Source organism: Natator depressus, chromosome 12 (assembly GCF_965152275.1).
Source record: "Natator depressus isolate rNatDep1 chromosome 12, rNatDep2.hap1, whole genome shotgun sequence".
In the NCBI taxonomy this organism is placed as follows: domain Eukaryota; kingdom Metazoa; phylum Chordata; order Testudines; family Cheloniidae; genus Natator; species Natator depressus.
The window spans coordinates 16,856,872-16,879,191 of record NC_134245.1 but is presented as its reverse complement, the minus strand read 5'-3'; the positions used below and the strand labels follow the sequence as shown (position 1 = coordinate 16,879,191).

Below are 22,320 nucleotides of genomic sequence, written 5' to 3'. Positions count from 1 at the left end.
TCTGTCTAGGCCTAAATCCCTCCCTCCTTACCCAAATCAGGCTGGTCTAGTGATTGGAAAGCAGACCTTAAACTACAAACCAAAAAAGAAGTTTGGAAAAATATAAAGCTCAGCTTATTCAAAGCCTCCAAAAAAGTTTTCACTGTTTTTAAATTGTAATGACTCTCTTGGACCCTAATAAAATTACACTGTCATCTAGACATCTTTAAAATTTTGATTAGATGCTCATCAAGGCTGTGATTACCGTTGGATGCTATCCTTACTGATTTCTGAAATCTGTTCTGTCTGAGGACACTGCTAGTTCATTCACATAAAGAAATAATTGTTTTTCCTTGAAACTTGTAGTGTAATACTGGATAGTTAACAATTAGTGCTATCAGTTTGATCCACTCCTTTTCATGCACACACCAGAGAAAAATAATCCCCTGCAAATCTCATCTACAGCCCAAACTGAGCTCCTATGGATCTCCTCTCTCTCCTGCAGCTAAAGATGCTCTGACTGTTTAATTCTAATCAGAACTTGCTATCTTCATATTCAAAGGAAAACTACTGAGACTTAGTTAAAACACCTTAAATAATTAAATACTTACTTAACCTTTTTCAAAACTCTGCTTCAGTATTTATTTAGTGAATAGGTGTGTAATCTCTCTTGGTGAAGGGTTCCATCTTTGATATTTCTCTGTTTGTTAGGGGCGGGGCGGGGAGGAAGCCAGTTTGATGCAGACGAGGCTGGAAAGCAGTTAAAATCCAGAGATTTCAAGGCTGTTCTATATACTTAGAAATTACTCTTATTAATGTAGTCATTACATCAACTGTTTTCATACATTAGCAGCTCATAGTTCTTCTGAACACTATTTCCATTGTTTCTTAATGGAAAGGTGGATTCATTTGTCCCCCTTCACATTATCAAATTGTCACGATGGTAGCTTGCTGTCTGATTTTAGTATATTTACAGTGTGGTAACTGTGTTTGGTCCCAGGCTATGAGAGACACAAGGTTGGGTGAGGTAATATCTTTTATTGGACCAACTTCTCTTGGTGAAAGAGTTCCATCTGAAACCTGAGGTCACCTGAAGAATAGCTCTGTGGAACTCAAAAGCTTGTTTCTTTCACCAACAGAAGTTGGTCCAGTAAAAGATATTACCGCCTTGTCTCCCTTAGTATATTTTAGACATGTAAAAAATAATTACTCTGATGTTGTATTTTAATTCTTATTTTCCTCCTGCTTAAGAGAATTTAGTGAGCTGTTTTACTTTCTATTGGCGTTTTCCCAATCATACACTTTTAAACACCCCCCAAACCTAGCATCAGTAGGTATTTTAACTTACTATTTTTATGTTCTCTTGTAATTTCAGTGATATTGACTTAGTTGTGTTTGGAAAATGGGAGACTTTGCCTCTGTGGACCCTGGAAGAGGCTCTTAGAAAGCACAATGTAGCAGATGAAGATTCAGTAAAGGTTCTAGACAAAGCAACTGTAAGTCTTTTGCCAATTTAATATCTTCAAGTATACTTCTACTTTGTAAAATAGTATCATTTTACTCAGATTTTGCTTTGTGATGTTCAGAATCAAATCTGCTTATTTAGTGACAATTTTATTACTCATAATGTGTCTTGTAATTTGTTTAATTTATGGACAGATTTGCTGTGATATTTGTGGGTTTGTCTAAACTGTACTGGAAACCTGTGGACCCAACCTTGTAGTGTTGATGTTTGAGCCTGGTCTTAAGCTTCCATGCTGCATTGTAAACCTGGGCTTACAGTTACTAGACTTGGGTCTCACAGCCATACTAATGCATCCATACTTCATTATACAGACCTTCTGACTCGGTCTGTGACTTGTTTTGCAGTGCGGATGCAGCTCGTCAGAGCTTGGACCCCAAACCACCACAAAACTTGGGCTCTGACCCATCCCCTTAGCAGGGTCCTAGAACCTGGCTTCTGAGTGCTTGCTGGCCCAAGACAGACTGATTTCTATGTGGATGTAAAGGGGGCTTGGGCTCAAACCTGAGTGGGAGCCCAGAATTAGTGTGCAGTGTAAACCTACACTGTGTGTCTCTTTCCTCTTCTCATTAAGAATGTTTGCATGAAATCGGGGATCTTTAATTGTTGTGCACTTGTCTCCCTCTGGTGTTTGCTCTTCACAAGAAATTATACTGTTTTGACTTCACAACTGTTCACTTTACAGCATTTTAAAATGTTTCAGAACAATGGTATGCATAACAGATTTTAAATTGAAAATAGTTTCAGTATGAGGTAAAAATCATTCCCAATTCAATTAAATATATAAGAAGGGTTGAGATCTTAAATTCACAGTGCTCCTGCAATCTTTCTCTCCTCTTTCTCTCTCCCTTCCTTCCTTCCTTCTACAAATCTATAAAACAGTTCAAATTTGCTAGTGTAGGTATTTGCACATCATCTTTTAGTAAAGAAGCTAAATATATCTTGGAAATTTAGTAGATAGTTAAATATTAACTTTATCTCTTGCTCTTTTGTCAGGTACCTATTATTAAACTGACAGATTCCTTCACTGAAGTAAAAGTCGATATCAGCTTTAATGTACAGAATGGGGTTAAAGCAGCCCAACTCATCAGAGATTTTATCAAGGTTAGATAATGCTTTATACTAACACTATGGAGTTGTACATTGATAATTCACTTTATAATAAGAATGGGGTAAAGTAAAATGCAGAATCAAATATTCAAACACTCTACTTCTTTATCCTTTGTCATTCTGGAACCAAAATATTGCCACTCTTAAGGCTCAAAAAAAGTGACGAACATGTTGCTATCTAAACAATCTGGAATTAAATATTCATGGAAAGTACACAGAGAAATTCTAACTATATGTTTGCAAGAGAAGGTGCATTAGCATCAATATTAAATGTTGTGTCTCATTGAGAGTTCAATTTCTTTATTGCTCATACAGCAGATAACCAGGCTCTATTAATCAAAGATAGATCAGCATAATATAGAGAAGCTTATACATTACCAATTGCAGCAGTTACATCTTCACTCTGTTCCAAATTATGAGCTTAACTGTGCTCATATTTGTTTCCCCTTGTTTACAACACATTGGACACACCTTTTCTTTTTCTAGGTTTGTACGTATTTCAGATATTAGTAGACTGTAGAGTACAAGTAGCCGTAGACCATTGAGACATTACTGTACCTAGTACACTGTTCATACTCGACAATTTTAACAGAGCACACATCTTGCTTCTGACGGATTCTGCATGTACAAAGAAAAAAGTTTACAGCAATTTCACTGGTAGTAAATTTCCACAGTAAAGCTTAGCATGAGTACAAGACATTCTGGTAATACAGTTCATAATTATGTAGCTTAACCTAAAGAAAACGTATTCTGGCTAACTGTCTTCAGTTATTCTAGTTATTCATGCCTGCAATGATTAATACCAGAGGTTGGTGCAGAAAGCCAAAATAATTGTCAGGCTTGTATGGTAGTAGTAAATATGGCATTCATTATTTAATTGAAAAATGACATTTTAAGTCATGAAAATGATGAGAACAAATCTATTGCAGTTATTTTTGTTTTTTGACTTAGTCTACAGAGTCTAACTGTCTGGTAGGTTTAATAGGTTTGTGTATTAAAACCTTGTGCAAAATCTTTGAACTTATTTCCTTTCCCCTTTCTCTTATTCAGACCTTTAGACATACATGGTAAGCCTCTTTTGGTAAAGCCAAAAAAATATATGCTAGCTTGCCCTGTCTGTTCTATGTAGATACACAGAGAGATACACTTCAGTCTCATTGAGTGTTGGCTCTTCCTTCTCTAATGGTAACTGCTTTATTATATTTTCTTTCTTTAATCAAAACTTGTTAACCGTGGTCAACAGTTGAAGTGGATACTTTTACAGAGACTGACCTTAAGTATTTGTATGCAGTGTTGTAGCCATGCTGGTCCCAGGATATTAGCGAGACATGGTGGGTGAGGTAATATCTTTTATTGGACCTGCTTCTGTTGGTGAGAAAGACAAGCTTTCAAGCTTATTCCTGTGTAAGCTTGAAAGCTTATCTCGCTCACTAACAGAAGTTGGTCCAATAATAGATATTACCTCACCCACCTAGTCTTTTAAGTATTTGAATAGTTATAACCTCAGAGCAAAATTCGTAGACCTTTCAACTCAGTAAAGCTTTTCGCATGAGTAAGGCAAGCAGGATTTAACCCTTAATGCTAAAAATTGATAGTATAGTTCTGCTGCAGTAACATCAGGTTGTGAGCCAAATTTTCAGACCTATGGGGTTTCAGTAGCTGATGAGAATGTTAACCTTACCTTTCGCTTGCTAAGGCTCCAATTTTACAAATGCTTATGCATGCGCTTAACTCTGAAGCATGTGAATAGCCCCACTGGCTTCCACGAGACTATTCCAGTTACTGAAGTTGTGCATGTGTGTTACAAGATAGGGTCCTTGTCTTTAAACTCGCGGAAGAGCATAGAAATGTATTTAAACACCTGTTCCAAAACTGTTCATGGTCTTCCATTGGAAGAATTATTCTTTGAGTACAGTATTTGTCCACATGGATCACACTCTTAAGGGCGCATGTGCCCCAGGAACACAAGATTGGATTCTTTTGGCCAGCTGTGTCAACTGGAGTTGTACCTGTCCCTACACATCCTCATACTCTACCCCACCCAAGGGCCCAGCTGCCTCTCAGATCCTTCTTAACTCCTGTGGAAGAATGATGGATCTCAGCTGTGTCCACTTAGAACCCTGCAGCTCTCCTCTATTAGAGTTAGGATTAATGTGTGTTTAGTTTAGTACTATTTGGCCTATTGGCAAAAAATATTTAATAATAAGAAAATATGAGCATCCTCTGTACTGAGGCACTGACTTCATGGATGAAGCAAAATCTGGGCTTTAAGTCCTGCCCTTCCTGTGAGCTGGCTATGGCCAAATGAATGGGCATCCTAAATACCTCTTTTTGCCTTAGAGAAGTCCATGTTCCTGACAAGTGTTCCATCTATAGATCTTTCTTCAAATGAGAAGCCTGAGATGCTCACCTGAAATTATTTCTACCAGAGTGATCAATGAAGGGCACTTCTGACTCAGAGAACTGTGAGTCAGAATGTGGTTCTGCTGCTCATAAACATCATTTGACCTGTTCTCCAGGAAGTCAGGGTGACACCTCCAGTACCTGGGTCTCCACAGCTACCAGGAGAACTCCTGCCTTGTCTCTAGGTACCAAACAATCAGTATAGGCCTCGAAGAGTCAGTCAGTTTCTCCTGCTGACCATGGCAGAAAGGGGCATCGTTCTAAGGCCATACCACAGATCACCTTCCCTGGTACTGTCAAAGAGGAGACCAAAGGGTTGTCATACACCTCTACCCTGATATAACGCGATCCGTGGGAGCCAAAAACTCTTACCGCGTTATATGTGAAACCGCTTTATATCGGACTTTCTTTGGCCCCCCTGCTCCTTGTCCCTGACCGCCCCCTCCAGACATCACCCCCAGGACCCCAACCCCTATCCACACCCCCGCCCCCGACAGGCACTCACTGGCAGTGGCGGGAAGCGGAGCAACATGGCCCCAGCCCCCCTCCACTCCGCCAGCTCCCAGCTGCGGCGCTCCACTTCCCTCCACTGGTGAATGCGGGGAGGTTGGGGAAAGGACACCCTTTGCACTCACCGGCGGCGGGAAGCGGAGCGCTGCGGCTGGGAGCTGTCAGAGCGGGCTGGGGCTGGGCTGCTCCGCTTCTGCCGGTGAGTGCCGGGGGCAGGGGGAGGGGAATCTCTTCCTTCAAATCCCCTCCCCCGAGCGACACAGCTGGGGCTGAGGTGAGGGAAGCAGAGCGGGCTTCTCCCAGCCCCCCACTAATCACCCAGGCCACTCTGGGCCTGCAGGGGCCCCAGAAGTGCCCCTCCACACAGCTCCTGCCTCCCAGATCCTGGGGTGGGGGGGGAGGCCTGCTTTACCGCGTTGTATGTGTTATATCTGGTCGCGTTATATCGGGGTAGAGGTGTACTTGTCACTCTACCACTGCTCTTCCTTCAAAGCCTGATCCACACTGCAGATCAGCTTTACTGCCTGATGCATGCTCTTTTGCACACGACTCATCAGTGTCAATCTTCACAGTATCACTTTCCTCTGTGCGTGCAGTCTCGTTACAGTGTACATTGCTAAGTCTCTAGACATTATATATTAGGGCCTAACTATAATTTTCTTTTCTCAACCTGACCCAGAAAACATCTATAAGGCCTATATCTGGGCTGTAAGTTGAAGATTATGGAACATCAGCCTCTTTTGGTACAGATAACCGAATCTCATGAAAGATCATCCCAGGCTTTTCAAAATCCTTCTCTTCAGAGTTTAGCCCTTCTATTCATCTGCTTCCTCTTCACTGGGATATTTCAGGAGCTCTTTTCCCAGGGTTATGATTCTCTTCCCTGGATCAGTTCATGAGTGGGAGCCAGAGGAGGAGATTTCAGGACACTCTTCTATCCACTGTAAGAGAAATGAGTCAAGAGGGGTTCAAGTCCCTGAATCTCTCCACCTTGGCTTCACATGCTATACTACTATGGTGTGCAGATCTGGCCTTATTGGCCACCATAGAATTATCAAACTCTATTTTTGGGACTCCGATCATCAAGACCCCTTTCACCTAGAAATAAACTGCTTCATTTTGCTGGGCCTCCTAGAACAACAATAGTACTTCAGCAGGGTCAACTTCACAAGCTGGAGCAAGACATTCAGAGTAGTGGTGATCATCAAGAGGAATAGGCAAACCCTTCTGTACCTGTGGTGATTTCTTCATCCTTACTGGATGAAGCAGTTGATCTCTTTGTCCCATCCACTGTTGATGATTTTAAGGCCTACTGAAGTGAGTGGCAGACATCTTAGAGATCCCTTCAGAAGTTGTCCAAGAAAAGTCACAAACTGTTTGGTATCTTGCACTCTGTGGCTCCAGGCAGACTAGTGATGCCCATGAATGAGGGCATCCTTGAAATGGCCAAGGATCTGTGGCAGGCCTCAGCCGCTTCTAAAAGACAGATGGTCTTTATCAAGTCCTTTCAAAGGGATTCAAGTATTTTTACACCCATCCTATTCCAGAATCTCTGGTAATAGCTGCAGAAAAACAAAATGTGGCTGTCCTAAGTTATTCAAGTGATGAAGATCCAAGAAACTGGATCTGGTTGGAAGAAAGATCTACTCTTCTTCGAGCCTCCAAGTTACAAAACAAATTACTATGCATTGTTAGCAAAGTGTGGTTACTTCAATTGGGACAAATCTTCCAGTTCATGGACAGACTTCCACAGGATTCAGTACACGTGGACTTTAATTTATTTTCTGAGGGTCAACTGATTGCCAAGTCTGTATTACAGACAGCACTAGATGTTTTTGATGCAGCTGCAAGGACAGTGGCTATTTCTGTCACCATGCACAGGTCGCTATGACTGCAATCATTTGGTACTGCATACCAAAAGAAGTTGAGACCTCACAATTGAGGACCTGCCAGTGGAAGATCATGGCCTTTTTAACGTCAAGACAGAGGAAGCACTCCTCTCATTCAAAGACTTTAGAACAACACTTCAGTCCCTCCATCTCTAGATTCCAGCTCAGAGAAGGAGACAAGGTAGACATCAAACCTTACCTATGCAAACACCAGCCTCCTTGTACTATTACCAGGAACAATTCTCAGACTCTCCCAGGAAAAGACCTTGCTACTGACCTCCTCTACTATTACAAGCCACACAGTATCTAACCAGAAGCAGCAAGTTTGATACCATGGTCAAGAGTTTTGGACTGATCTATATGAGGTATACTTCTCTGTCCCCCATTTGGCAACCATCTTTCTTTATTTTTGGAGGGTTGGAATGGAATCACTACAGACTGCTGGATCCTGGAACTCATCAACAAAAGCTATGGGTTCCAGTTTCAGTCCTTAACATCTTTTCATCCTCTAGCCCTGTCCCTCCTTGGGGACCCCTCTCATGAAATACTGCTGAAAGAAAAGGTGGACTACTTTCTACAGATCGGTGCAATGGAGAAGGTACTTCCTTATCCTGACAAAGGAAGGAGAATGATGCCTCATTCTAGACTTCAGGCGAATGACATATTCATCCGTTTGGTTCGGGATGATCATTCTAGCTTCTATAATACGTACCAGTGTTGAGGATGTAGACAGGGTGAGATTTGACCTGCAAGATGCCTACTTCCATGTATCTAATCAGCCCACAGAAAGTACCTCTATTTCACAGGTGGAAATGGGCACTACAGATACAGAATACTATTATTTGGACTTCCCACAGCACCAACAATTGTTACCAAATGCTTCTAGCTAGTGGCAGCCTATTTATGAAGACAGGGCCTCCACATTTATCCATACCTCGATAATTGGCTGATTTGGGCTAACTCCTCCACAATAGATCACCAGAGAGTACAAACAGTTCTCTACCTCTTCTCATTAGTCCTCAAGATCAATCAGTCTGTTCTCATGCCCACTCAAACAATGATATTCATAGGAGCAGTTTTTGACTCCAGATCAGTGAGAGCTTATCTCCTGCTGGGGAGATTTTGCACCATGGTGTATTTCATTTCAAATATATACAGTCAACTGAGAACCATAGAGAGAGACTCTTGGGTTGTTGGACCACATGGCATCCTCACACTTGTGATACTGTATTACAGATTTTGCCCTCTGCCTCTTCAACGGTAGTTATAATCAACCTGGCACTTACAGCATGAACATGCAGTTTGTAGGTCCCTTAGAAGTCTTGTCCTCTCTACACTGGTGGAAAGACCTGCAAAAAGCCTACCAAGGCATCACATTCACGTTCCCATCTCCCACCAAAACTCAGTTAACAGATGGTTCTAAACAAGACTGGGGGCAGTCCTAGACAGTCTTCAGACACAAGGTTGGTGATCCCCAACAGACTCTCATCTATACTTGGACTGGAATTTGATATATTTTAGCATGCATATCTTTCCTGCCCCTTCTCCAGGGGGCTACCATTCAAGTCCTGATGGACTACAGTAACACAGTATGTCAACAGAAAAGGTAGAGTGACATCATCTGTTCTCTGACAAGAAGCGGTTTCATCTACAGGACTAGTGCATACAACACTAAATCAGTCTCATAGCTCTACACTACCAGCTACTCAGAGCAATCTGGCAGACTAATTCAACAGTAAGTGTTTTACAAGTCATGAGTAGACTTCCAGAGACTTGGTCCTCAATCAAATCTTCCTCAAATGAGGTTTCCAACCACAGACCTGTTTGCCACCAACTTGAATAAGAAATGCTTGGCATTTTTGCTCCCAAGGACGCATGAATCCAGGCTCCCATTTGGATGCATTCCTGACCCAATGGAACGGACAGTTGATGTATACCCTCCTGCTAATCCCATTAGTCTCCAGAAGAGTAAGACGAGACAATGGCTGGCTAGTATTGATAGTACCAGCATAGGTACATCAGTTCTGTACATAGGTACATCATACACATAGACCCCTGGTCTGTATATCTGATGCTAGCTGGTTAAGTGCTATAGACAGGAGCCGCTCCATAGAGGTACAAGATATATTGATTCAAAGCATAAAGGCTTCTACAAGACAAATGTATATTTCCAAATGGAAACTGTTTTCACTCTGGGATGTTCAGTATGATCTTCAATCCATTGACATCTGTTCCTGTTATGGACTAGTTACCCTTGAAACATTCGGGACATTCAGCCAGTTTGGTTAGGGTTCATTTAGCCACAATATCTGCTTGTCACTCTCCAGTGTATTCTGACATCCATCTATGTCTACTTTCTTGAAAAGATGTGATCCACACACTTTCCCCAGTAATGGACTTTCCCGTTCCTGGGACCTAAATATTGTATTCCTGGACCTAATTAATCTCCCCCCACCCCTTTGAACCTTTAGCTTCATACTCTTTATGCCACCCTTCTATGAAGACAGCCTTTTTAGTAGCTGTTGCCTCTGCTCAAAGGTTGAGCAAGACTCAGGTGTTAATGGTAGAACCTCCTTATACTATATTTCACAAAGACAAGGTTACCCTTGGACCTCACCAAACATGGTCTCAGACTTCCTTTTGAATCAATACATAAACCTTCCAGTGTGTCTCCCTTGACAGCTACAAAAACAAAAACTCATTAAACACATGAAGGACCAAAACTAGACATGCTCTGTCTTGAGGGCCCTCTCCAACTACCTCCGTAGAACAAAGCCTTTCTGTAAGTCACCTAGACTATTTGTAGAAACTTGGGGACAGGCCTGGAGGGTGGACTGTTATGACCCAAAGACTTTCATGAAATAGGTATTGGATGGCATTAACATCTCCTCTGAACTAAACTAATTAGCTCCACCCTCTCATATTAAAGTACACTCTGCTAGGACCCAAATGATCTCCTTGGCATGCTTGAGAAATGTCCTTGTATCAAAAAGTTGCAGGGCAGCAATTTGGAACTTTAGTACATAGTTCTGTCCAGCACTACTCACTAGTTCCAGGTACTAGATTTGATGCCTAGTGTGCTGGGGGGGAGTCCTGCAGTCTATTTAGATAAGACCCCTGAAACCCAGCTCCATAGAGAGAGAACTGGTAGCCAGAAACCCAGAGTGGGATCCCTGCAGACAAAACACCTCCTAAGAACCAGTCACTGTAAGGTAAGTGACTGTACTTTCTGAAATAGTTCGTAGATTTAATGGTTTTGTATTTAATAGGTACTTCAATGGGCTACTCCAAAGGTGTTAAGTGTCTGCAGGATCGAGACCTCAGTTTGTTTTGGATATCAGCTGAGAAGTGGGGAGCTTTGTTACCTGTTAAGTGTCCTGCTACACATTGGACAGACTTTCCCTTTGTTCTCAGTGAATATTTGTCTAATCTTGTAAGAAAAGAAGTATGTCTGTGTGTTTGATTCAAACAAAACCAGCTCATTTCCTCTCTACTGTTGTATTAATTGAAATAGATATTAGTAATAGAAGACCACTGCCCCTCATTAATTTAAATGCAAAAACTGTTTTGTCCATAAGCTGCGTTAAGTCCACCTCTTCTCCGTCACATGTCCAAAAAATGCTAAAAGATGTCTTTTGGCCATCACTTTACCATTTTATATAGTGAGTCAGTGTTTATATGTTTATCTTGGTCTCAATGTTTATGAACAGCCAATTTCGGTGTAGTTTTCACAGCAAATGTGTACATATGTACAATATTAGCCTAACATCCGTGTTGTTCTTTTTCAGAAATATCCTGTATTACCATATCTAGTTTTAGTATTAAAACAGTTCCTGTTACAGAGGGACCTTAATGAAGTATTCACAGGTGGAATTGGTTCTTATAGTCTTTTTTTAATGGCTGTCAGCTTCCTCCAGGTAAGTTAAATGAAATTATTGATGCCATTAGGGCAAAAAGGATTTGTTTCTTGTTTTAAGTTACTTAAGCATTTTAACTTAAAACTATTTTTTGTTTTTACATTTTTCCTCAAATTTATAGTATGGTTCTACTCTGAAAAGTGACTGTAAAAATGGCATCATAGCATTGCATGTCTGTCACTCAGTGACTTGCCGATTAAATTTGCTCAGTTAAAAAGTCTTAAAATAATATAAACATTCCCCTTAACTGCCAGCTGAACCTCGCTCTGAAAATCAAGATGTTCTTTCCTGCTCATGCAACATCAGAAACATTACCAGTGAAGGCCAGACTCTGCACTCTATGCCTGCAGACCTCATTGTCTACAGTTGACTTGCACAGTTGTAAATGAGGACAGAATTTGGTTCTACAATTGGAATTTAGTTTAAAAACTTGGTGAAAATATGACAGATTATAATCCAGATCTCACATTCATAGCTGTGTTTTGCTTTGGAGGGTTTCACAAGTATAAAAAGTAGTCTAAACATTTTTATCTGAAGTTGGCAGATCTGATTCTTAGTGCTACTACCACATGCATGTGTGCATGCACATGGTTCTGTTGACTGAGTACCTTTTTTTATTATATAGCCACTTTTCAGAATAGAATCACATTCAAGGTAATTTCTTGGCATTCCTTTAGCCTGAAATTCTTTGTTTAAACTCTGGATTCATTCTGAACAGCGGTAGTACAAGAGACATCATGTTGTTCTGTTGGGGACCTCCTTAGAGGTGTGTCTACACTGTACACCACTAGCATATGCATAGCTACACATGACAGTGAAAGGCTCTGGAAGGCAGCAGGGAAAGGTTCCGGCCACAGTGAGCTGCCAGAGCCTTTCCCTGCTGCCTCCTTCCTGCCAGAGCCTTTCTCCGCTGCTGGAGTCTTTAGCTGCAAGCAGGGAAAGGCTCTGACAGATCCATCCTAGTGGAGTCTGTCCCTGCTGTAGGGAGCTGCCAGATCCTTTCCCTGCTGCTGGAGTCTTTCCCTGCAATGGAGAAAGACTCCTGCAGTGGGGAGACAGCGGGACACTGCGCTGCTAAAAATAGCAGTGTGGCTATGAGAGTTGCTGCTTGAGCATATAGAGAACCATGTGGAGTATAAACCCTAAGGTTCTGGCATGTGTGTATATGCTACTCGCTAAAGCAGTGCCTCACTGTCTACCCTGCTGTTTATACCCATGCTAGGGAGGCATGCAGTGTATGTACACTGCACACTGCTGTAAAGAGTGTGCAGCATAGAGATGCTCTAAGAGTGAGAGGGTAGCTTAAGTTATGACCATTTCATTTCTCTCTCAAGAAGACGCAAAAGGGAGACTGTTCAGATGGTGGGGTTTTTTGGCATGGAATACAACCATAAATTTCATTAACACAGGTGATTAACATCCATCAAAGGCTAACCATATATCTCACTAAAACCCAAAAACAAATTACGTGGTGAGGGGAAAAATTGTCTTCAGTGGTTTAACATCCTTGATAACTATGAACCTGAATCAATCCAGTGGAATCAGTTTGTGATTCATGCAGATTTATGCTTTAAATTAGATGAAAACTCCTAAGGAATAAAGACTAATGTAGCCACCAACAATGCATATTAAAGCTGTATTCCATTAAGAGGTTTGGACCATATCACAGCCATGAGTAAAGCACAAGTGGTTTGTCCATGTTAAAACCCCCAAGATCTAATAAAAGCATTAATTATAAATACTTATGGTATTGGCAGGATTAATTTTCTTGTCCGCTTCTCTTCCTTTCCTCGATCTTGTCTTCTCTGTACACGACTTGGGCATTTGTCAGCTGTATGTAAAATATGTAGGTATCTAGGATAATCGTGTACTAATGCTTGCATAATGTTATCAAGAGGTTTCAGGTGGCATTTTAATGCTTTGAGTAGAGGAGTGTATTGTAATGTCCCAGAATCCCAAAATGGCAATATAGTATTATTTTTCTAAGTTGCTTCTATATTTCTTTTATTTAAAAAAAAAAAAATCCCTCCTTCTGTTACAATTTAATTTTCTATTCATTCTTCCCATTTTTCAATCCTGGGAAGATATGTTCTTATACTGCAGTGATGATGTATCTTCAGTTTCCTATAGCCCAAATACTTTTAATCAGATTGAAACTAAAGCATAACATCTTCAAGACTTTTAACATTTGATTTCACACCCACAGATTGAAGCACTTTGGTATATCAGTATCAGATATATATCATTCATGGTAAACTAGGCTTACCTCCATATCTTTTATCACTTTTTTATTTAATTAGCACAGGATACATTATCAGATTAACAATTAGCTGCAGATATCTTTATAATACCTGTTCATTTTGGGTTATACTTGCTGTATATTTTCTATGAGTATGTGACTCATGGTTTTGTTTCCTTTGTCTTTGTTTGGGATAACTAAACACTTACATGGGATCACCTGTGTTATTAATTTCTAGAGGATTCAGCTAATTGTAATAAAATATTTTGGCACTAATTATATAATGCACAAATATCTGTATAGCAATATTATGGTACTCATGAGAAGTACTGCAGAAATTTGGAATATATCACGTTCTGGCTTTTCCATATATGTCTTAACTTTGAATAAATGATATGCTTTAATAGTAAATATATTTTCATACATTCATAGTAGAAGACTAGCTTGACGATCAGGCTTTTTAGTCTGTTCCCAGAGTTGGAACCCCACAGCAGCTGTGAAATAGTGGTCAACTAAAAGAATATTCTGGGTATTAAGCAAATGAGCTGAGCAAGCATACATCGTTTTAAGAACATTTAGTTACCCTCAACCCAGATCTCGCTTTTGATGACTAATGGCATTTTTGTGATCAGTAAAATGCATTGATATCCACTTAAGTTTTTACATATTCTAAAAGGCAACTTCAGCCAGTTACTCATACTTCAGAATCCATACACAGTAGTGTATGGCCCATGTTTAGACAGCTGGCCAGGCTAAATTATGCTTGTGTTCCAAGCACAGGTCTGGGAATTGAACTCCAGAGCTGTAATCCATGCTCTGACACAAACTTTTCTGGTTGCCTTGGAAATTCACATAGTTTCTGCATCTGTAAAATTGGGGGATGCTTGCTTGCCTCACAAGGATGCTGTAAAATGCTTTGATACTGTCAACTATTAAATACTTTAAACAGCTTAAGTCAAGGAAGATAATTGTATATAGATAGGTTATTTATGGTCCATAAAAAGGAATATAAAAAACTTTTGAAGTCTGGAATCTTTAAGACAAGAGAAAACAAGTTTATTTTTCCTTGTTTAATAGCTACATCCCAGGGAAGATGCCTGTATCCACAGTGCCAACTATGGTGTCCTTTTAATAGAATTTTTTGAATTATATGGACGTCACTTCAATTACCTGAAGACTGGAATCCGAATAAAGGATGGTGGTTCATATGTGGCTAAAGATGAAGTGCAAAAGAGTATGCTGGATGGCTATAGACCATCAATGCTATATATTGAAGATCCACTACAGCCAGGTATCATAGCTTAATATGCAAAATGTCAACTATGGCATACTGACTAGGCTCAAAAATTTAACCCAAAGAAGTCAAACAGGAGAAGTAATTTCTTTAACTATTTTTAAAAAAAAAAAAATCCTCATTCAGTTTTTGAAGACTGTGTTTATGAATTCCAAGAGAAAATGCCCATTTTATTTATAAAGCATTCCAGAAATAGGGATTAGCCTGTCATCTCTATAGAACCAACAGGATACTATGGCATGAGTTAAAGTGACCTGAATACCTAGTTTGAGAGTAGCAGCCATGTTAGTCTGTATCTGCAAAAAGATTTGTTAGTCTCTAAGGTGCCACAAGTACTCCTGTTCTTTTTTCTGAATACCTAGTGATTTCACTGTGTGTTGTTACAACACTGATTTTCCATTAATAGGGTTCAGTTTTTGGTATAATTGACAGTGACTAAAGGGTGATTATTGCTATTGCAAAGCCTTATTCATCTGAAACCTCATGTGGAAGATGACACAAAAATAGGTGTATTTATGCTTTATACAGTATATGCTTTCTTTTTCACATTGTGTATGGATTTTCCAATTTTGACATCTACTTGTATCATAGATTCCAGTTACCTCTGGGGTTTTAGATTCCTTTGTGTATTTTTCTCAGTTCATTAATGTTTGTATTTTATCCCACACAAGAAATGATTTAAGGTGGGTCAGGATTTCAAAGAAAGCAAATCCTTTTTTTTCTAAAAGCTCATTTTTCTGTGAGCTCTTACTCCAGTGTTTCAAAGTCAGTAAGCATTGCATAGAATTAATGGATTATCTATGTATTTATTTTTAAGGTAATGATGTTGGGAGGAGTTCATATGGTGCCATGCAAGTGAAACAGGCCTTTGATTATGCATATGTTGTTTTGAGCCATGCTGTATCACCAATAGCTAAATATTATCCCAACAATGAAACTGAAAGGTAAAAGTTTAAATGTCAAGTCAAACCATTAGTTACATATATTCCTGTGTATTTAAAACTAATCCGTGGTTTTGCTTTTGTTTTTGTTTTGTTTACAGTATATTAGGTAGAATAATTAGAGTAACGCAAGAAGTGGCCTCATACAGAGAGTGGATATCAAAGCATTGGGGAATGCAGAGTCGGACTGAGTCTTCATGCAATGGTAAGATTTGGCTACCCAGCGTCATGCTTGCTTTGCAAGCTTTTTGCATGGTCAGCAATGTAAAAAAATGTTGCTGCCTTTTGACCCAGACCAGTTAAAGGGCGTAGGTCTAAATACGAACAGGGCATTTTACATCTCCTCTATAACTAAAGAAGCGGCTTCTGTCTATATGTAAGAAACCGGAACAGTTTAGTTTTATACAATAGTGAGAATTGCCTTAACACAGTCTACCCTGTTTTGATGTGACTGCTTCTCCCTCTATGCTACTCTTGCTCCTTATTTTACCACTTTTCACAAAAACACCCAGGGCAAGATTTTCAGAAGAGCTCTGCACCCAATAATTCCCATTAGGAACCCAAATAAAGGAGCCAGATTTTTTTGGACTGTTGAGCACCCAGGGGATCCCATTGAGGGGAAAAATGGGAGCTGTTGGGTGATGAGCACTTTATAAATTGGGTCATTTTATTTAGACTCGTAGATAGCTGAGCATTCTTGAAAATCTATCCCAAAACAATCCTATCCAAGACAAGGAGAGCTAACTGATAGACCCCAGAAATGCTTTTTCCCTTTTGAACTTTCATGTAGTTGGACTATGCATAGTTGGTGGCAGTTTTTCCTCACATACAGTAGTGGGGTTTTTGAGTATGAGTCCAGTCCCGAAGCTCTGACTCATATGTGCAATTCATTGACTTCACTGGGACTACTCCTGAGGAAATGCTGTGCTGTATTTACAAAATGCAGCACTTAATAGAAATTAATACTCTTTCTTCCATTTACTCTTTTATTCCAGGTAATGGAGTAACTTTGATAGTAGATACTCAGCAGCTGGACAAGTGTAACAATAATCTCTCTGAAGTGAATGAAGCACTGGGAAAATCTAGAAGTAAAACTTCAGAAACACTCAGTAAACATTCTTCAAACTCTTCATCAGGTCCATTGTCTTCCTCATCTTCTACTTTGTCCAGCTCTAGTGATGTAGTAAGTATTAAAAGTTTTTGTTTGAAACTTGATTAGATTTTTTTTTCTCTTTTTTTGTATATGTACACAGTGTAACAATATAGGCATAACCAATCATTTCCTACATATCTCAGATGTATGTAAGGTGAAGCTCTTCATATAACTCCTATTTATTCTAATGAATTGTTTTGCCAGAAAACACATAACTGACATAATGTACCTCTACATCTGTATGAAACGTGCTCTCCCTTATATGAGTACAATCACATTCTTTGCCTCCTTTTCATCTGTAAAATACCTGTGTTTCAAAAGAGATAGGTAGAAATAAATATAATGTAGGAAAAATTCCAAAACTACCTGATAAACACTTGTTTGAATACTCTCCATTTTTATTTCTTTAATCTGGTTTAATATACTAATTTAAAGATCTCATGGAATCAGTCATGCATCAATGTATTTGCAAGCCAGCACCCATTTGTTGGTTGTTTTTAGAGTCCTGGATTAAGAGGATTAATATTTAGCAGGACCAGCATGTTTATCTCCTCAATTTTGTCCACTTTAGTTTTATTTAAAAAATATAAATTTACTAATACCTATATTTGCATGAAGGATTCTGACGGAACACCATGCAAAACCTCTAAACAGTTGAGTTGCCATCAATCTACTACAAACAGAGTGGGGTCACAAGAAATAGCACTGGAATCCTCCCAGTCCAGTGGGAAAAGGCAAAGCAGCCAAACAGCTAATACATCCAACAGCACAAACAAATTGCAGGTTTGTGAAATGTTTAAAAGAAATCTTAAACGTTTTAATTACTTTAATGGTATCTGTTCTCCTGAAAGTATGAAGACCTTATGGAAAGGACAGTTTGTGGTGAAAATGTGGAGCCTTTCTTTTTTTCCTGCTGACTTTCATTTCTATTTTTAAACCACAGTAGAGTAAGAGGGCTATTTTCCTCGTGAGGTATTGCACAAATAGAGGTTTGTGTGATTACCCCCAGAGAAAATGAGCCTGACATGTTAGCTGTCACCTGCTTTTAGCTGTACTATAAGGATTTATATTCAAATTTAAGACCTGCCTCCCAAATTAAGAGTTTCTGTTTTTATTGGAGAAATGCATATTTAATTAGTTTAGCATAAAGATCAGACTCTCCCCCCCCCCCCAAAAAAAAAATTATGATAAAAAATAATTTGACTGACAATCTCAAACACCAAAAGGCGAAGTCCCTCTTGTTAAACAGTAGTCCTGTGACAATACAGTAGTCTGGAAAATCATGATTTCAAAGCAGTGTTCGATTTGCACAGCTTCAGTTTATGGTGACGTGTCATTTTTTACAGGAATATAGTTAGAACAGCTTAAATATTAGTCTGGAACTTTATTCCTGAATGGTAGCGTTTCAGAACTATTTTTCTACTTATTTAGATGTAAATATTTTTACAGACATCTGTTAAAGATTTCCAGCGAATAGTAAATTAGACACTTTGCAAACCAGGCACTATGTATCTCAAAGGGTGAACCATAAAGCACTTTCTGTGCATTGTGATGTGGGTGAATGTTGCCCTCTCCTTGTGCAAGAAATACCACTGGGTGATCCTCATCTCTCCCATTTTCTTGACTCTGAATCTGTTTCAGTAAGGTATAGTGCAACTGTTACAGTTCTGGCTTGCATGTAGCACACAAGTAAAATCAGTCTTATCCTTTTTAAAACACAGGGACTAATACTTCACTTTGTACCTTGAATTAAGTTATGTAATCCTGTCGTTCTTTTAATTGTATTATTTAAGGGCTGGAGCCCAGCATCTTGTTTGTGTCTCTTCTGAGGTTGCTGAAGTGAAAGAGAACTTCTTGTGCTGCAGGCTAAGCACAGATGTGATTCTTCCCTTCATGTCAAGCTCTTTTCAAATTCACTGTCTCTTGAAGCTGTAGTGTTTTTATTTATTAACCAGTAATACAAGTGTTGTAACAGCCATATTCTATTTACTCTAATGTTGATTTACCATGTCCTTTTTCTTTTACAGCATGGATCAGCAAGGTTATTTCGCTCTTCCTCCAGCAAAGGCTTCCAGGGTCCAACAAACGCAAACCACGGTACCTCAGTGACAAACAAACAGCATCAAGGCAGTAAATCACATCAGTGTTTCCATGTCAAAAAGAGGAAACACAAGAGAGACATGGCCCTTTCTGACCTTTGTAGATAGTTGCCTATTTTATGACTGTTCTTCTGTGTGCAATGATCTCATGCTACAGGATAGTTTGATAGTGACTCCTTGGATCTCTTGTGGAGCTTCAGACTGTTCAGACATTGATTAGCAACTGCATTTTTTTCCCAGCTCGCCACGGAACGGATCATGAAGATTGATCACTGCAAAAAGAGGAAAAAAGGCTGATCATTTGATGTCATATGCTACAACAGGGTCATTTAGCATATAAAATCTTGAATGTAAAATAAATTTATCTCCCATCAGCTCATGCTGAACTGTAGAGGTAGTATTCAGTGTGTTTGGCAGATTACAAACAAAACACAAAAAAAGGAAAAAAAGGTGAAAAATTGTATTTTGAGGGAAACCCAGCCTTTAAAGATGAAAAAGTAATTCGTGCATGATTTTTTATTATTTTTGCATATACCATTTTATTGTGTGTATATATAGATGACCATATAGGAAAATTGACATTTGTAATAGTGGATTTGTTAATACTTTTTACATAACATTACTGTTTAAATTGTAAACAGAATTTTTCTCAGGATTAGTTTGGAAAATCTGAATTGTCATCTTAACATCTATATAAAGACACTACTAGTTATATTGCTCCGAATTGCTTTTCCTTCACATTGAAATGATTTAATAGAACATTTATGATCTTCAGAAGTTGTTCCTCTCGAAAGAAAAAGGTTTATGGTGGCAAATGAAGTCTCATTTGTATAAAGTGTACATGTACTTTTGTGTAAACACTGACCTTTTGGTCATCTCTGACAAATAACCTTCACCTTATTTTCTAGAGTTCCGTCGTCTTAGGCAGTGGGGGTTTTTCAGTTTGTCTGTCATGCTCTTCCCACCACCCCGCCAGCAGTCTCCATTTTTAAAGAAAAAAAGCCAACTCCATTTGTTATAAATGTTTGCATTCCTGGGCTGCTCCAATCCCACTCCTTTTGTTTGTGCCTTTTTTCCCTCAAAGTCATTTTTTTTGGTCTTTAATATATTTTTGCTAAACTCATGTGGGAGAGAATAACTGTTAAAGCTATAAGTACATTTTCCTATTAAAATATTTTTTCTCATTCCCCTTTTAAGCATTTTTATATTGACACTAATAAAAATTAGTCTTCAAATAATAGAAATATAGTTTGTATTGCCTTAAAGACCCAAAGCTTTCCTAGCCTCCTAGTACCACTTCATTGAATTTGTTACCTTTAATCAAAGGTTTTAACACTGTCTGGTTCAGTTACACTTTAAATTTTGGTTGCAATAAATTAATGCCATGAAAGCAAATTTAAATGTATGATTACCTTCACGTGTATAGTTTGAAAAAGAAGTTGGGGGCACTTTAATGATAGAATGTTAAGTGGCATTTACTTCAACATTTTTTTCTTTAAAGAGGAAAGAGTTTGCGTTCAGCATACCTGCATGCATTTAATGCAGCTATCTTGGAGATGATGTTTTTATAAAAAGTTAGCTTTTAGAACTACTTTTTTTATATACATATACAAAACATTGCAGACCAACCTGACCTTTAATGGGCAGTGATCAGTGCAATGACTTTTTTTAAATGAAATAATGCTAAAACAAGACCCAAACTAATGTCATCACTGAAATAAACATTTACAACAACATATTGGTGTTTTACTTCAAAAAGGAAAATATATATTCCAAAAGATGGAAATTCATAACGTTTACGCATACAAACATTAAGAGCTGAAAAAGTGATGTTAATTTGACAATGTTTTACATTTTAGATTCACATTTTTATTCTGATCAGATAATTTTTATTAACAAGATGTTGCGCTTTTGTTCATAGAAACTAGTACACGTTGTACCACATTATGCATAATCACAGTATTTATTTTGTTTTAGATTATTGTGAATGTGTAGATTTATGTTCACCGCTTAGGGAACAATTATTTATAAATTATATTAATCCAGTATTGTTAGCTGCTATTAGCAAAACTGTTCCAAACACTTAATACTTGCAAAGATCTGTATCGCATTTACCACACTGAAGTGTTTTTAAAAAGAATCACCCTCATTGTTGAAAGCAGATGAACTCTTAGGGTGCAGATATTAGTGTTCCAGTAAGCATGTGATAATTTTAAGGTGGTGGTAGCGGGAAGATAATCTTGATTCCGTTGGGAATCTTAGGATTGCCTCAATTTATGGTTTTCATAAATTTAATGGAAAATAGCTTTTCCAGGACTGCAAGTTTCTTTTTGGTAAACAGTATCTTTCTAAAAGAGAAAAGAAGCATGAAGGAAAAATTGAGGTGTATTTTACATTGCCTCAAATGACCAGCATTGTATTCATAAAATACTGTATATCTTGCAAATCTTTATTTAAACAGAACAGTTGAACTGTTCATTTTTCAATCTGAAGTAAAATACTTTCAAGACCTTTTAGTTTGCCTGCTCATTTGTCTTGTATATTTCATCTCTGTATTTGATTCAAGTCTAGTTCCTTTTTGAGTTTCAGTACTTTTGTGAAGATTTTGTGAATATATGAAAAAATAAATGTTTAATCTAAATACTCTAGTTTATCAGCATTCTTGACGTTCACACATTTTTTTCTTCTGCAATATTGTAGATAGAACAGGTTATTTAAAAGCTCCTGTTCATAGTATGATTTTTTTTCTCATTCATTTTTCCTGATGTACTTCCTCTTTGTATGACTGCTTCTTCTTTGAGTGATTGTATATGTCCATTCCACTTCAGGTGTGTGCATGCCCAGTGCACTAGCATCGGAGACTTCCATCTGCAGCACCTGACGGTGGCACACACAACCTCTGCTGCCTCATGCTTGTGTGTGATGGTTTAAAGGGCAGAGCCCAACCCCCTTTACTTCCTGTTTACTGCCCAGGACTCTTGTTGAAGCATTCTGCCTTACTGCTGCAAGTTTTACCTTGTTCTGAGTGTTACTAATTGATAGTTGAGTATGAGGATATTTTTAATATTAGGTTTCCTTTTACTGGAGTACTTTGTGTACTTTTCAGTTCCCGCTGTTTGGGTACTGGTGCCGGGGCATGCCTCAGACTCCAGACTTCAAGCCTTGCGATGGAGGCCAGAAGCCAGTGCTGGTTAATGACACACTCCAGGTGCCTAGGAGAAACTCAGATCTGGGACAGGTGCTAAATCTGCAGGAACTTTAAAC

The 22,320-nt window shown here is 38.8% G+C and overlaps 1 protein-coding gene across 1 annotated transcript in view; it reads left to right on the top strand.

The window, feature by feature from the left end:
- TENT4B (terminal nucleotidyltransferase 4B) overlaps positions 1-21,619 on the top strand; it is a 50,462-nt gene extending 28,843 nt beyond the window's left edge. The window contains exons 4-12 of the mRNA XM_074968629.1: positions 1,355-1,475; positions 2,498-2,605; positions 11,202-11,330; positions 14,647-14,860; positions 15,681-15,807; positions 15,906-16,009; positions 16,800-16,987; positions 17,576-17,740; positions 18,985-21,619. Coding sequence (XP_074824730.1) covers positions 1,355-1,475; positions 2,498-2,605; positions 11,202-11,330; positions 14,647-14,860; positions 15,681-15,807; positions 15,906-16,009; positions 16,800-16,987; positions 17,576-17,740; positions 18,985-19,164 — 1,336 coding nt within the window. The 3' untranslated portion in view covers positions 19,165-21,619. The remainder of the gene's footprint in view (positions 1-1,354; positions 1,476-2,497; positions 2,606-11,201; positions 11,331-14,646; positions 14,861-15,680; positions 15,808-15,905; positions 16,010-16,799; positions 16,988-17,575; positions 17,741-18,984) is intronic.
- Positions 21,620-22,320: the final 701 nt, after the last annotated feature.